The 14,965-nt window shown below is 21.7% G+C and overlaps 5 protein-coding genes across 14 annotated transcripts; 3 read left to right on the forward strand and 2 right to left on the reverse strand.

Moving 5' to 3' along the window:
- Positions 1-249: 249 nt before the first annotated feature.
- On the reverse strand, positions 250-2,238 carry SdhB (Succinate dehydrogenase, subunit B (iron-sulfur)). The gene is made up of 6 exons (XM_012493545.3): positions 2,100-2,238; positions 1,407-1,540; positions 1,165-1,308; positions 901-1,096; positions 558-782; positions 250-481 (listed from the first exon to the last, which is right to left on the reverse strand). The coding sequence occupies exons 1-6, from the start codon at positions 2,142-2,144 to the stop codon at positions 389-391; spliced, it is 837 nt and encodes a 278-aa protein (XP_012348999.2). The 5' UTR covers positions 2,145-2,238; the 3' UTR covers positions 250-388.
- LOC100865640 (coenzyme Q-binding protein COQ10 homolog B, mitochondrial) lies at positions 2,126-4,495 on the forward strand. Of its 4 annotated transcripts, XM_086909324.1 has the most exons (4): positions 2,192-2,292; positions 2,694-2,783; positions 3,349-3,474; positions 3,544-4,495. In XM_086909324.1, exons 2-4 carry the CDS (start codon positions 2,776-2,778, stop codon positions 3,986-3,988), a joined length of 579 nt encoding a protein of 192 aa, XP_086765450.1. In that variant the 5' UTR covers positions 2,192-2,292; positions 2,694-2,775; the 3' UTR covers positions 3,989-4,495. The 4 variants fall into 4 exon arrangements, with proteins under 4 accessions (XP_086765449.1, XP_086765451.1, XP_086765450.1 ...); XM_086909323.1 differs by lacking the exons at positions 2,192-2,292; positions 2,694-2,783 and adding an exon at positions 2,126-2,191; XM_086909325.1 differs by lacking the exon at positions 2,694-2,783 and having other exon boundaries at positions 2,166-2,292.
- A 112-nt stretch (positions 4,496-4,607) lies between these two features.
- LOC100869930 (transmembrane protein 65) lies at positions 4,608-7,840 on the forward strand. 6 transcript variants are annotated; one of them, XM_086909320.1, is made up of 8 exons: positions 4,612-4,667; positions 4,949-5,155; positions 5,254-5,370; positions 5,788-5,799; positions 6,888-6,929; positions 7,128-7,195; positions 7,252-7,455; positions 7,528-7,840. In XM_086909320.1, exons 1-8 carry the CDS (start codon positions 4,649-4,651, stop codon positions 7,609-7,611), a joined length of 753 nt encoding a protein of 250 aa, XP_086765446.1. In that variant the 5' UTR covers positions 4,612-4,648; the 3' UTR covers positions 7,612-7,840. The 6 variants fall into 6 exon arrangements, with proteins under 6 accessions (XP_086765447.1, XP_086765446.1, XP_031775972.1 ...); XM_031920112.2 differs by adding an exon at positions 5,625-5,670 and having other exon boundaries at positions 4,627-5,155; positions 5,254-5,374; positions 5,778-5,799; XM_086909321.1 differs by lacking the exon at positions 5,788-5,799 and having other exon boundaries at positions 4,608-4,667.
- Positions 7,841-7,941: 101 nt separating this feature from the next.
- On the reverse strand, positions 7,942-10,610 carry LOC100865522 (protein CNPPD1). 2 transcript variants are annotated; one of them, XM_012493543.3, is made up of 5 exons: positions 9,862-10,610; positions 9,700-9,796; positions 9,170-9,375; positions 8,927-9,055; positions 7,942-8,829 (listed from the first exon to the last, which is right to left on the reverse strand). In XM_012493543.3, exons 1-5 carry the CDS (start codon positions 9,904-9,906, stop codon positions 8,101-8,103), a joined length of 1,206 nt encoding a protein of 401 aa, XP_012348997.2. In that variant the 5' UTR covers positions 9,907-10,610; the 3' UTR covers positions 7,942-8,100. The 2 variants fall into 2 exon arrangements, with proteins under 2 accessions (XP_012348997.2, XP_086765443.1); XM_086909317.1 differs by having other exon boundaries at positions 9,700-9,814; positions 9,862-10,096.
- Positions 10,603-14,236, forward strand: LOC100869569 (actin-binding protein IPP). The gene is made up of 7 exons (XM_003698824.4): positions 10,603-10,744; positions 11,204-11,732; positions 11,808-11,973; positions 12,086-12,432; positions 12,518-12,864; positions 12,966-13,186; positions 13,256-14,236. The coding sequence occupies exons 1-7, from the start codon at positions 10,675-10,677 to the stop codon at positions 13,490-13,492; spliced, it is 1,917 nt and encodes a 638-aa protein (XP_003698872.1). The 5' UTR covers positions 10,603-10,674; the 3' UTR covers positions 13,493-14,236.
- Positions 14,237-14,965: the final 729 nt, after the last annotated feature.

Consider the following 14,965-nt stretch of genomic DNA (forward strand, 5'->3'; position numbering starts at 1 on the left):
GAATAATCTTATTCATCATAAAATTAATTAATGTCTAATTAATGTCTAATTAATAAATTCATTTTAGCAATAATGTTTAATTATTAGAAAGATATAAAGAACAAAGATATAAAACATGACATAAAATGATGTAACATAAAATTGAATATATTCCATTAATGGATTTTACATCATATGAATGTATATAAAGTTATTAATTGAAATATATTAAAAGGAATTTGAACTTTATTTATAGTAAAACATTCGATATTTATAGAAGATTTGATTCCATTATTTTATTAAATAATTTAGATAACTATTTATTTGTTTCTATTTAATTAATTATAAGTTTGTATGTAATCATAATGAACAAAAAATACGTATGACTACCTTGATTTTTTTCTTTTATTTATACAGCAGTTTCAAGATCAGGTTTTTGTTTTTGACTGATATTAGATAACAATTTTTTTATTTCTGCAATTGCCTTTCCAGGATTCAAGCCCTATTTAAAAGAAAAATATTAATTTTTAATTGAGAAAAAAATTAGATTTTTCAAATTATTTAAATACTATACTTACTTTTGGACAAGTACGAGTACAATTCATAATTGTATGACAACGATATACTGAATATGGATCTCGTAATTTTGCAAGACGTTCCTTTGCTTTGCTATCACGCGAATCAATAATCCATCTGTAAGCCTGCATAAGTACAGCAGGTCCTAAATATTTATCACCATTCCACCAATATGATGGACAAGAAGTACTGCAGCAAGCACATAAAATACATTCATAGAGACCATCCTATATTATAAAGAGATACATTATTATATTATTACTACATTGTTGATACAATTTTATTATAGCAGGAAAATAAGAAATATAAATTTTATTAATTTTAATAATTATAATATTTAGTTACCAATTTTTTACGATCTTCAACACTTTGTAAATATTGCTTTGCACCAGTCTCCTTTGCATCACCACGTTGCAACCATGGTTGTATACTTTTATATTGATTATAAAAGTTATTTAAGTCGGGCACTAAATCTTTTACTATATACATATGTGGTAATGGATAAATTTTACTAGTTGAATTTAAATTAGTATCAATTTTGCTAAAATAATAATGATTTATATTTTAACATAACAACTCTCTGACTTCATGAAATTAATTGAAATATACCTTATACATGCTAATGTGTTTGTACCACCAATATTCATAGCACAGGAACCACAAATGCCTTCACGACAAGAACGACGAAAAGTTAAAGTTGGATCAATTTCATTCTTAATTTTAATCAATGCATCCAAAACCATAGGACCACAACTATAATAAAATTTTTAAATTAAATAAATTTAAAATAATAAAAACTTATTGAAAAATTATTAAAAAAATTTTAAAAATAACTTTTAAAATAAACTTACGTATTTAGATCAACTTTATATTCTTGCATATATGGTTTTTCATCAGGTTTGTCTGGGTTCCAACGATATACAGCAAAGCTTTTTAATTTAACTTCAGACGCATTTTGATTTGCAGATATATGAAATCCTCTAACCTAAATCAATAAATAACTAATATAAAAATGAACTCAAATAAATTGACTAATATAAATTATGTACAAAGAATTTAAAATTTAATTAGATATATATGTAGATTAAATATTTAATGTTTTATTGTTTATTATAAACTATATTAAAATACAACAATTTTCTTAAAGATATAGTAATATATTTAATTAAATTGATATATATTATACAAATACATTATAATGATATATTTAATTAATTCAATTGAATAAATTATTTGTCAATAAAATACAAAACTATTTTTATATATTTATAACTTATACAATTATATATAATAGTAAAGAAAAAAAAGTAACGTTCAAAATAAAAATATTAAGGGGCATTGTTCAATTAATCATTGTTTTAATTAATTGTTAAAATGTCAAAATATATAAACGAAAAACAATTGAATTGATATTAGTAATAGAATAGATTAAAATTAGATATCATTATAGATTTATACAATATTTTAAAATGTGAAATTAACAAATAATTCTAAAAAAAAATAATTTTTTAATTATCAAAGTTTCGATTTTTTATAATACTTACTTGCCGAAATACATTTCTGCAAGCTTGTGGTGCGATGCCAGCCATTTTTTAAAAATGAATCAAGATGAAGACATTTGCAGTACCTATGTTATGTAAGTTATACACGTGAGGATGTACCAATCTAATTGTAATCTTTGCTTACGTAGAATTTGCTTTTTGAACCACTGTCAAATTCTATATTAATATTAATAACGTATGAATGAGTTATTTAAAATAATTATTTGTAATTTATTTAATAAATAAGTTTTTCTATTTATTAAATAATATTTACATTATACAATTAATATTTTTTCAATAATTGATACATTAATTGAAATATAAATTTATCTTATTATGTAAAATATTATACATTTTATATACTATTTTAATTTTTAATTATAAACATATTTTATTATTTTTAAATAAATCTATAATTGTTCTGCTATGTATGCTTCTACGTTATAAATATTTTAAAAAGTTTGTTCATATTTTTTAATATAAGTACCTTAATTAAAATTTAGGCATTTAAATATATTTTAAATTTAGGCATTGTTTTAAAATTAAAACAACGAAATGTATTTGTAATAATTGATAATGCTCAACGTTTACGTATAGATATATAAAGAGATGATATATATATATATATATATAAATTTTATTAATATTATATAAAACGGAATTATTAAATTGTGTCATCATGTATAGGTAATATATTCTTTCGATTATAATTATTTAAATTTCCTATATGTATACATAAATAATATAAATTTATATTATTTATATGTATAGGTTATGTTTCATATTCCTTCATTATTACTTTATCATATTTAAAAATTAAATTATTTTTCTAAAATTATTTTAAATAAACTTATTATTGTTGCACAATATATATTAAATATATTCTAAAAATAAAAAATCAATATTGTAGTTGATTATAAAAATTATCATAATACATAACCTAATAACAAATATATATTTTTTATTTAAAGGCGCTTTTAAATATTTTTATGTAAATTTATTTTTATAAAAACTGAAAAAAATCATATATTTGATCAGATTTTTTATCATAATTTTAAAATTTCATTAATAATATAATTAATGATATAAATATAATTATACAAAAGAAGCATACAATTTATATATATAATTTATGAATTAATGAATATACTATGAATATTTCAATTAACGCCATGGAATTATTTATTTATTCGAAGAATTTCAATAATCTTTGTAATTGAATTTTAAATCAAAAAAGTAATACTATTTTCAGACGTATTTTATTATTTGAAAGCGCAATATTTCAAAATAAGTGCAATTTTAATAAACAATATATAGAACGAATGTATATGGCTGATATTATGAAAACAAAAGAATATGAAGGTCGTAAATTAATAGGGTGAGTCTGAAATTGAATAATTTTTTATGAATGAGTAAAAAATATTAAAAAAAATTGTTTATAACGCAGATTTTCAATGGATCAAATATATAGTGTTGTAGCTGATGTTCAAAATTATAAAGAGTTTGTCCCATTTTGTAAAAAATCCGATGTTATATTTAAAAGTGATGATATGCTCAAAGCCAATTTGGTAATAGGTTTCCCACCTATAAATGAAAGTTATACATCAATAGTAACGACAATGCGTCCACATTTAGTAAAAGCCGAATGTTCAGATGGTAGATTATTTAATCACTTAAATACATTATGGCTTTTCAGTCCAGGATTAAAAAATAATGCTCAAACCTGCGTTATTGATTTTTCTTTATCATTTGAATTTAAATCGATTATTTATTCACATTTGTCAAATTTGTTTTTTAATGAAATTGTGAGACAAATGGAAAATGCTTTTATTGATGAAGCTAAACGTAGATATGGAAGACCATGTATAAAAACAGTACGATTAGAAAGATGATGCATAATTATATTAAATTAAGAAATAATAATTAACAAATTATTAAAAATATTGTAATTTATAAATAAAAAAAATATCTTTTAAATATTTTTCTTTTTCAATTTTATAATATATTATATAATTTTATAACTTTTTCTCAAATTAAACATTTAACAATTTTTTAAACATTTTTCTTTTTCAAATTTATATAAGTTTTTTTCAAACTAAAATTATAATATATATATAGTTATAAATTATAATTTTATAATTATAATTTTTCGAAACATTTAATATAATTATTTAATAATAATGTGACATTTTAATACATTATTTAATATTATTATATATATATTATTTAATATATTACTTAAGTATGTAATCTATAATAAAATTATTGCAAATTTTTTTCATATAAAATAATTTATATTTATGTTATGTATATTTATTTTTTATTATTATTATGTATGTTATTATTTATTAATTTGTAAATTAAAAAGTTTAATAAAAGTTAAATATTCGAAAAATAAATTATTATAATTAATTAAGTCTATCATTATTTAGTAATATAATTTTCATTCTTTAATCTTTAGACATTAATGTTATACATTACATATGTAATCCATGATTTGACATTAGTATAGAATTGAGTCATTGCTAGTGTTAGTTTATCGAAATCAAGATATGTACTGCGTATGTTTAAGTATTTAACAGTATTATAAAATTTTATTATTATTGAACAATTCAAATTATTCATTTTAAATATATATGTTACATTAATATTATATATGTTTTCATAATCATATAAATTTTATTTAAAGTATTATTAACGAAAAGAAATTTTTGTAAGAATGTGTTTAATGATTGCCGCTTTAACTAATCAAATATTATTTATTCCGCGAGAAATTATGTATTTTAGCAGAAATATGTCGCGATTTTATTATTGTCGTCAAAAATTATATTGCATGAATAATTTTCTGTTAGAAAAACATTCTGTATTCTCGTTTGTCGTTAATACATGGGTTATACCAAGGACATGCTATAGTGCAGAAAACAAATTAAGTTTTTCTGATTCTTTAACGAAGGACAAAGCGAAAGAAATAGTTTCTAAATTTAGTTTAGAAGAACGAAAGCTTTTTTTAAAAGCTCTTGAAGAATGTAAATCAGAAGAAGATAGAGCTGGATATCAACGTAATTATTTTTCATAAAAATTATCATAAATATCAATTGTAAAAATTTATTATATACACACAACTTTTATCTATATATAATTTTTTTATTCATTTAAGGTCAATTAGCTGCTTTTCGATGGTGCAATAAACTTGGAAGGCCTAGTAAAATACCATCATTAGGAAATGTGGATCCTACAGGCACATATTGTCCTATACCTGAAGATTGGCTTATACGTAAGTATGGTAGGAATTTAAAAACATTTTAATTTTTCTAATTTTTCTAATGATTAGTAAATAACAATTTATAATAATAAAGCAAAATATAATTTTTTTATATTACTAAATTAACTTGCAACTTAAAAAGGTAAATTTTAATATTGTTAAAATATATAAATTTTGTATTATTCTTATTAGTTTGAATTTTAAAAGTGAAAATATTTATTATTATCATATTGTGATTCAGTATAATTTTCATTATTCTTTAACAGTATAAAAAATTTTCTTCCATCGCGCACTCCACATGGATATCAATCTGTAAGTCCATTTTATTAAATTGAATTATATATTTCATACAATTATGTGTTTTAATTATTTTACTTACTTCCTCTATTCTGACTGAACTTTCTGGATGTTTTAAAAAGACAACTACAGAACCACACTTAGGTAATATATTACATTACATATACATTCTATTTTTAACACAATATACACAATAATATTATATGCTTATAAAAGCAATTAAAATTATTCAAATTATGTTTTTATATTATATATTTTTTCAACTAAAGAAAGTATAAATTTATTCAATATAAGAACATAATATATAATGATAAATATTTGTAAATTTAAAAAAAACATTTTTTTGCAAGAATGTTTTTTATATTTCATTTTATATTTCATATCTTTTTAATAAATAAATATATATATATGTTATTTTATTAAATAATAATTCTTATAATTTCATAAAATAATTTAAATACATTTATGATTTTTTGAAGATATTGAACACTTTGAAAAATGCATATTTTTTACAAGAACTTTATAATGAGTTTCATCTATTAATTCAACAATGAACATAATGAATGCAGCAAGATACCCAAATAAAAATAAATTGAACATTTAGGTAAATAACTTTAGAAATTTTCATTATATAAACAAAATTATAAGAACTTTACATAACATTTTGTTTTTTATTACCTTCTTATCCTCAATTTTTATATATTTTATGTTTGCATGGCTCTATAAATACTCTTTTCTCAATGTAGAATATGTTTTATAAAATATTAAGCATTAATATATCTAATACTTATTACTAATATTGATATACTTAATATATTTATATATTATATTTAACAAATTTGATGTAACTACTTTTTAGATAAAATTAATAAATAAAAAAAAAATGTATTTTTGTTTGAATAAAATTTTGTTTTTCAAAATTTTGTGTATTTAATTAATTAATTTTCCTATAAATTTTCATTTTTCACTAAATAATTAATATAATTAAGTATTTTGTTTATATTGTATTGTTATTTAATATTTGAATAAATAATTTATAAAATTATTATTTAAAATTTATATAAAATCATATTTTATAAATAGTATATATATGTAAAGAAATAAATGCATGAATTTTATGTGTTATAGATATTAAAAAAAAAATTCAATTTTTACACATACTTATTAATTAATTATTATTATTCTATGTTATAAAAGCACACATCTTCAAATTTTTTTCTTTCCTATTGCAGTTGAAACTGTTCCAGAACCATCTACAAAAGTTCTAATTTTAGGTATGAATTTTTAAATACTTTAATATTTAATAAAATATTTTTTAAAAATATATGCATAGTAAAATAATTTATGTAATAGAAAATTATAATATATCTGACTTTTCTATAAAGGATATTTAATTAATATTATAAAATATAAAATATGTAATATTAATTACATACATGTATATAAATATGTAAAAACATATATTTTTACAGTTGCGATTTCAAATGCAATTCCATTCATTGGTTTCGGTTTTCTTGACAATTTCATCATGATAGTTGCTGTACGTATAATGAATATATACCATTTATATTAAAATTAATATTATCATCATTTCAGGGAGATCAAATTGAAATAATATTGAATAAAAAATTTCCAATTTCAACTATGACGGCTGCTGCTTTAGGAAATACAATATCTGATATAATAGGAATTGGATCTGTACATTATGTAGAACGTTTTGCTCAAAGTGTTGGTTTTAAAGCACCAAAACTTACACCTATGCAATTAAATCTTCGTAGAACAAAAGCAGCTGCTAATATGGTATAATATATTTATTTTATTTATTAATGATTTACATTGAATAAGAAAACTTAGAAAAAATTTTTAATTTAGGGACGAGTTATTGGAGTTACAATTGGTTGTATTATTGGGATGACACCTATTCCAATTTTTTCCTATTTTCATAACAATGATTGAAATTGTATATGTTAAATTATAATAATAAAAAAAGAATTATCTACTAGATAATTTTCTAAATATTCTTGACTTGAAATTTCGTAATTATTTGCAATGTTAATTTAATGACAATCACAATGTTTGTGTAATATATATTATATAATCTCTGTAAGATGAATATATATAATTGTAATGTATTATCAAAGCTGTATAAGTAGCAAAAGTAAAAAATAAATCATTTTATGTCTTATATCTTAATATTATTACTATCAATAATTATTATTATTGTTATCTAAGAATATAAAACTTATATTTTAAGGTTATCATAGTATAAAAAAATTAATACTTTCATAGATATTTCATATTCTTTATTGAAAAAATGATTTTGTTAGTATAGAAGTTTTTATGAATTACAAGTTAGTAGAAAAAATATATATTTTTCTTTTTTGAAAACTTTTTTAATAAAAATAATATATTTTGATAAATGTTTAATATTTTAATATATAATATTCAATGCTGATGATCAAATGTAAATTTTGTAATATAATTTACATAATATCGCCAGTCATGCAAAAATATTTTCAAATCTATGCTCAAAATTTGTTTCCAGAATTTTATTAAAGATTCATCTGATATAGTAACATCAAATAGAAATTTGGTTGTCATTGATGTGTCTACATGTTTGGTTTTATCGGTTGTTGTTTGCAATGATTTTTTCGATTCTACATCTGAATGTTGTGGTAACCAAATCATTATGGAACTTAACCATTTCCAATTTACATTAGTAATCTTGTGGATGTTAATATGTTCACAATTCTGTTGAGACTGATTGCAATTTAATGAGAGAGAAGTAGATATAAAATCTGTTGTTAAAACATTTTCTGATAAAACTTCAATAGGTGATGATGTTATATCCATCTCTGAATTAAAATCTGCTTTCATAATATCTGTAGAATTAGTTGCTTGTCTTGGATTGTTAAGTACTGTTCCTGGAAGATAGCTTGCAACTAAAGCAGAGCCTAAAAGTGTAACTACTCCTGCAGTATATGTTGCCAAACAAATGGATGATACATTTATTACAGCATGTGCTACTGCAATTAATTGCATTGAATTCATTAGACAACTTAATTCTGTATATGAAAACCAGCCTCTTTTTTGTGCTTCCTTATAAGCTATATCTCTTTCTAATTTTTGCAATCTTTCCCAAAAATCTTGATTATGAACAAAAACAGTCCAATCCTAATTAATAAAATTAATGAATAAACCATAAATTTTAAAATCATAATTGATTATAAAATATATATAAAATAATATAAAGTAATATTAATTTACTTACAATAGCTTTAAGAAAATCTTTTTCTAACCGATTTATTTCCAATATAGTCAAATCAGCTGATTGTGCCCATTCAGTATTGAAAACTTCATCTTCCTCTCCTTCATCATTTAAAAATTTACTAGCCACCATCTACAAAATAGAAAATATCATATATGTTTTATAATATTTCTTAAAAATTAATTTTATATAATAATTTTATATAATAATATATAATAATTATAATAATTAATAAAAAGATAATACCAAAGAAACAAGGAAGAGCTCAGAAGGTGCTACTTGTTGAAGATATTCTGGATTACAATCTTTTAATCTTTCCAAATATAACAATGCCAAAACAAGAGAACATGGTGATACACATGCATTTCTAGAAATTCTGCTAGCCTCTTCTACATCTAATCTTTCAAGTGTATAACCACTCTTTACTTCAGTGAATAATTCTGCTGCCAATTCTAAGAATAAATTTTTATTATATAATCATATATATTTAATAAAAAATATTTTATTTGTATAACATTATTAAAACATTAAGTATTCTTCTGGATTATTATAATAAATAAATTTATTAAATATATAAGAAACAAAATAAATAAGAAATAATAACATATAGGTTATAAAAAATATAAATTATTTTTAGCTTAAATAATATTTATAAAACATTAGTATAATTAAAATATAAAATTATAAAATATTTATAACTCTTTATTTAATATAATTTAATCAATAAAGAATATATATATATATATATATATATATATAAAATTAGTAATACTAACCAGTAACAGGCAAACTGAGGCAATCAGTCACTGGCAATTTTGCATAATAAAGCGATTTAGATATACGATTTAAAAAGTCGTCATGATTACCCATACTCTGTAAAGAAGTAGAAATCTAATAAAATATTTTTAAATGTGTTATAAAATATAGTAACGAATCACCTTTAATTTTGATGGAGTTTTCCTTTTCTTTGGAATATTTGACATTTTAAAACAATAATAAAAAAAAAACAATTTTTTTATGTAATATGTATGAAAAATAGAAGCAAAAATCAATTTTTTTTAATTCGAAAGAATGATATTTTAAAGTATACGATATATAAAACTTAATTTTGATGAGAACAAGATGATTTATATTTTCTGTTCATAATGAATGGGGCTAAAAGTAAAACATCATTCATACCACTACAAATATTCAATTAAATCTAATTTAAAAAATTAAAATATTTATTCATTAAATATATATATGCATATATATATATTTATAAAAAATATATTTATGAAAAAAGATTGAAAATGAAAAGTGTTGTATATTTATTTTGATTACTTTCATAAAATAACATTATTCAATTGTATTGTTGGCATAACTGTAAGGCAATGAACTCATAATTGAATTACTAAAATCGAACGAGTAAAATGAGTGAATAAAAAGTTTTAATTTTGATATAGAAATAAAGAAAAAAATCTCAGTATCGTTTTTCAATTATAAATAAAGTATATAATTTTATGTTTAGTGAATATTAATAACTTGTATTGTTTGTTGATGTTCATATATTGTTTCGTAAATGTAGCATGAATATACATACTTATTAGTAATTCTTTTGTAGCTACTTTCATATACTAAATAGGTTATTTGACATATGTCAAATTTCTTATTACTGAATTAGTGACTAATTGGTAGAATCGAGAAAGGGATGAACCAAATAAAAAGCGGTATCAAGTAATAATAAATCACGTGAAAATGTGGTGGTAGTGATGCGTTTAAAAGGGAAAAATAATACAAAATCATTTCAAAGCGTCTATAAGGTGCTCTCGCGTATATGCCGTACGTATTCTCTATTTAATTTCTTAATTAATTGAATTTTCCAAATCATTTTTTGTAAAGTAATTTAATTATCTTTGTGTCATATTTCTTTTTCTTTTTCATTGAATTTTAACTAATTTGATTTTTAATGAATTTTAAAAACTAAAAAAATTCATTATTTTATAATAAATTATAAATTTAGAGTATTTATATATATATTACATATATATATATATATATATATATATATATATATAGTTAAAAACTTTTATTTCATATATATTTTATGATTATGATAAAAGAAGGAATATTATATAAGAAATATTTTATGATTATGATAAAAGAAGGAATATTATATAAGAAATATTTTATGATTATGATAAAAGAAGGAATATTATATAAGAAATATTATTTTATGAAATGTTTAATAAATAAAAATAATAGATATATAAAATTAGAAAGAATTAATTGTTTCATTAGGAACTGCAGATAAAGGACAACTTGATGGTTTCATGGCTGATGGTGCAGTGCCGCCAATAAAGAATGGGCATAATTGTAATAATATGGGTTTCGCAACACAACCAGTAAAACAAACTTCTGATGTTTCTAATACTGTTTATGCTGTGGGGCAATATGCTCCAAAAGTTTTAAGGAATTTAAATGCCCAAAGACTAAAAAATCAATTTAGTGATGTAGGCCTGGTTGCTGGTGGTAGTGTTATTAGAGCACACAGATCAGTTCTTGCAGCAGGAAGTGCATATTTTAATGCTATGTTTACTGGTGGTTTGGTTGAAGAACAGCAGGAGTTAGTAGAAATTCATTCAGTATCAGCTAATATTCTTTCTCTCTTGGTGGATTTCATTTATACTGGGAATGTTGATATTACCCAGGATAATGTTCAAGAATTATTTGCAGCTGCTGATATGTTAGAATTAGATGAAGTAGTGTTTGGTTGCATTACTTATTTGAAACAGCAACTGCATTATTCAAATGCTCTTGGGATTTATAGGTAAGATAAATAAAATTAAACAATTTTATCTAGACTATTATGTAGGATTATTTATAAAATAATTACATTAAATAGATTTGCAGAAGCACATAATAGATTAGATCTTTCGGAGACTGCCCTACGCTTTATACAAGTCAATTTTCCTCAAGTGTCTCAAGAAGAAGAATTTTTAGATCTGCCGAAAGAACATCTTGTTCATTTTCTTAGTAGTGATTATATTCATATTGATACTGAATTCCAGGTTTATATTTTTATAAATTATTTTATAAATATTAACTTTTTATAATTTAATTATATTGTAAATATTTTTCAAATTTTTAATTTTTATATTATATTTTATTATATTTTATTAGGTCTTCCAAGCAGCATATAATTGGATTATTCATGATATACCAACAAGAAGATGTTATGTATTTGAAATATTAAGTCATATACGTTTACGATTGTGTTCACTAGCAAGATTGGAACGAGTTATTTTGGAATGTAAAGATGCAAGTCTTATCGTTGCATTAAGATCTATACAAAAAGATTTAGTATCAAATAAAGGATGTCTTGTGCCTCTTCATGCACAACCTAGACTTTGTGCTAAGAAAAATATTTTAGTGATTGGTGGATCTAGACGAGAACATTCTGCAGATAGTTGGGGAAGAGCTGCTGAAAGTACTTATGAAACAATTGAAAAATATGATATATTTACAGGGTATAATTTTTTATATTATTTAATATTAACTTACTAAAAATTATGCATCAAATATCAAATTATAGAATTATAATTATTTCTTTAGTGAATGGAGTGAAGTAGCACCAATTGGTATAGGTCGAATACTACCAGGAGTCGCATTATTAGATGGTAAAGTTTATGTTGTTGGCGGAGAACTTGAATCATGTATTATCGCTAATTGCGAATGCTACGATCCACGTGATAATGTATGGACTTCGATTGCTTGTATGGAAGAACCTAGGTGTGAATTTGGACTTTGTGCCTTGGATAATAGTTTATATGCATTTGGTGGTTGGGTGGGTGAAGATATTGGTGGATCAATAGAAATATATGATCCAATAACTAATTCTTGGACACTTGATGGACAACTTCCAGAACCTAGATTCAGTATGGGAGTAGTTGCTTATGAAGGTAAATAAACTGAACAATGAATAATTAAATAATAAATAATTAAATAAAATATATTAAAATATAGAATATAATATAATATTATATATTAATTTATTATTTAGGATTAATATATGTTGTTGGTGGTTGTACACATAATAGTAGACATCGTCAAGATGTAATGAGTTATAATCCAGTAACAAGAGAATGGACTCACTTAGCTCCAATGCTCACTCCGCGTTCACAAATGGGTATCACTATTCTTGATGGATATATTTATGTTGTTGGTGGTACTAATAAAAATCAAGAAGTTCTGACGTCCGTTGAACGATATTCTTTTGAAAAGGTAATTTTTTTTGTATTATAAATATATTTATTTGAATTTTTTATATATTAAAATTTTTTATTATTTTAGAATAAATGGAGCACTGTTGCATCTATGAATATGGGTAGATCATATCCTGCAGTTGCAGCAGCCGATAGTCGACTTTATGTTATAGGAGGTGATCAGTCTCAGGAAATCAATTTTTTTCGAACGCAGATTACAATTTCTACCGTCGAATGTTATGATCCCCATTCAAATAAATGGCATGAATGTGCATCATTGCCGACAAGTAGAGGTGAAGCGGCGGCAATTGTTGCACCTTTTTGATTGAAATTTTTGTTCGATCATATCACCTTAATCACGTGCATTCCCTTTTAAATTTCATAATACTTGAGCATCTATTAAAAATTTCTTGAACGTAAATATGAAATAAGAAATATCAAAGAAGAAACATATGTTTACTGATTATGTTCATTTACGTCATATATAGATTTGATGAAACAAACATAATCTTCAATGTATTTTTTTATAGATCAAATTTTAATAATCGATAGCATTTTTTCTAATGAACATATGATGCAAGAGGATTTGAAAAAAAAGATAAATGTTCCATTAATAGTACAGTGCTATTTTCTGTACCCTTGATATTATATTATGTATGCTGATTTTCATATAAAATTACATATGTTAAAAAAAGAATATATATATATTTAATAGTGAAGAAGTAGAGCTGAAACTGACTTCCATATATTTTAAACACTTTTAAAAAAATTTTATTAATTGTAGAAGTGACTGAAACCTTCACATTCTATAGTCATTTACCAAAGTTATAAAAAATACGAAATATAATATTCTATTGTAAATTTTATCACACTACAACGAGAGAAAATGGAGAGTATATTTCTAATATACATGTAATACGTGTGAAATGAAATATTCTTATTTGTTAGTGAAAAATACAAGTGTGATATATCTAGTTTTCATCAAAAATGTTAAAGTTACGCGTGCTTGTGATATTTATCAATTTTAAATCTCTATAAATTATTTTCAATAATAAACCGTATATACATATTTTGTTACTTATTCATTTTTGTCAATCTAAGACAAAAGAAACAAATACTTAATAATGATATTATTGTCTTAACTAATTTAAAAAAAAATCATGTAAAAATATATTTTTTTTTCCATCTTTATAAATTGTGAAGTCATATTTTATAGAGTCACACATAATATTTGTAAGTTGACTAATCAATTTTACGTTATTAATGTTTTATAAAAAAAATTTTCAATCGAATCTGTTTTTTAAAGTGTATCTGATATTATATTGAAATTAAAATCGAACGATATTCTTTTTATATATCATAAAATTTGTAAGTAAACTTTATTTTTAAAATTATAAAATAACAAATTTTAAAATGATATAAGACATTATAATACATTTGAAAGAAAAGTATTTTGAAGAACTAATGAGGAATTGTTTATTATATTACTTTTGCAACTTCATAAATATTAATAATAAGTACTTAGGCTGAAAATAATTTTTATAAAATGTATATATCAATGTGATTCTATAATCAAATTGCTCTTAACATTTCAATTTTTATTTTATCAACTAATATATGTATAATTCATACTTTTACCTAATTCTATGTACTTCTTATACCAAAGTTTTGTTTAACAAATAGTTTATATAAGATGTTATTGCAAAATAATTAATATAACAATAATCTATATTCTAGGTTTTAATTTGTTATTGTTTAAATTGTTAAATTGGTTATTCTTTTTAGATTTATTTTTATT

Source organism: Apis florea, unplaced genomic scaffold (genome assembly GCF_048593485.1).
Source record: "Apis florea isolate Af1SG1 unplaced genomic scaffold, ASM4859348v1 contig_3158_pilon, whole genome shotgun sequence".
In the NCBI taxonomy this organism is placed as follows: domain Eukaryota; kingdom Metazoa; phylum Arthropoda; class Insecta; order Hymenoptera; family Apidae; genus Apis; species Apis florea.

Excerpts from the sequence above, each read along its gene's own strand:
- LOC100865640 (XM_086909323.1), top strand. The coding sequence starts at position 2,154 with ATGAATCAAGATGAAGACATTTGCAGTACCTATGTTAT. Across the intron at positions 2,192-3,348 it reads ATTTGCAGTACCTATGTTAT|ACGTATTTTATTATTTGAAA; the intron begins GTAAGTTATACA and ends TACTATTTTCAG. Across the intron at positions 3,475-3,543 it reads GAAGGTCGTAAATTAATAGG|ATTTTCAATGGATCAAATAT; the intron begins GTGAGTCTGAAA and ends TTTATAACGCAG.
- LOC100869569 (XM_003698824.4), top strand. The coding sequence starts at position 10,675 with ATGCGTTTAAAAGGGAAAAATAATACAAAATCATTTCAAAGCGTCTAT. Across the intron at positions 11,733-11,807 it reads AATGCTCTTGGGATTTATAG|ATTTGCAGAAGCACATAATA; the intron begins GTAAGATAAATA and ends TACATTAAATAG. Across the intron at positions 11,974-12,085 it reads ATATTGATACTGAATTCCAG|GTCTTCCAAGCAGCATATAA; the intron begins GTTTATATTTTT and ends ATATTTTATTAG.
- LOC100869930 (XM_031920112.2), top strand. The coding sequence starts at position 4,816 with ATGTGTTTAATGATTGCCGCTTTAACTAATCAAATATTATTTATTCCG. Across the intron at positions 5,156-5,253 it reads AGATAGAGCTGGATATCAAC|GTCAATTAGCTGCTTTTCGA; the intron begins GTAATTATTTTT and ends TATTCATTTAAG. Across the intron at positions 5,671-5,777 it reads CTCCACATGGATATCAATCT|ACAACTACAGAACCACACTT; the intron begins GTAAGTCCATTT and ends TGTTTTAAAAAG.
- SdhB (XM_012493545.3), bottom strand. The coding sequence starts at position 2,144 with ATGGCTGGCATCGCACCACAAGCTTGCAGAAATGTATTTCGGCAA. Across the intron at positions 1,309-1,406 it reads TATAAAGTTGATCTAAATAC|TTGTGGTCCTATGGTTTTGG; the intron begins GTAAGTTTATTT and ends ATTTTATTATAG. Across the intron at positions 1,097-1,164 it reads AACACATTAGCATGTATAAG|CAAAATTGATACTAATTTAA; the intron begins GTATATTTCAAT and ends TTATTATTTTAG.
- LOC100865522 (XM_086909317.1), bottom strand. The coding sequence starts at position 9,906 with ATGTCAAATATTCCAAAGAAAAGGAAAACTCCATCAAAATTAAAG. Across the intron at positions 9,815-9,861 it reads AAACTCCATCAAAATTAAAG|ATTTCTACTTCTTTACAGAG; the intron begins GTGATTCGTTAC and ends ATATTTTATTAG. Across the intron at positions 8,830-8,926 it reads AAGATTTTCTTAAAGCTATT|GATTGGACTGTTTTTGTTCA; the intron begins GTAAGTAAATTA and ends TTTATTAATTAG.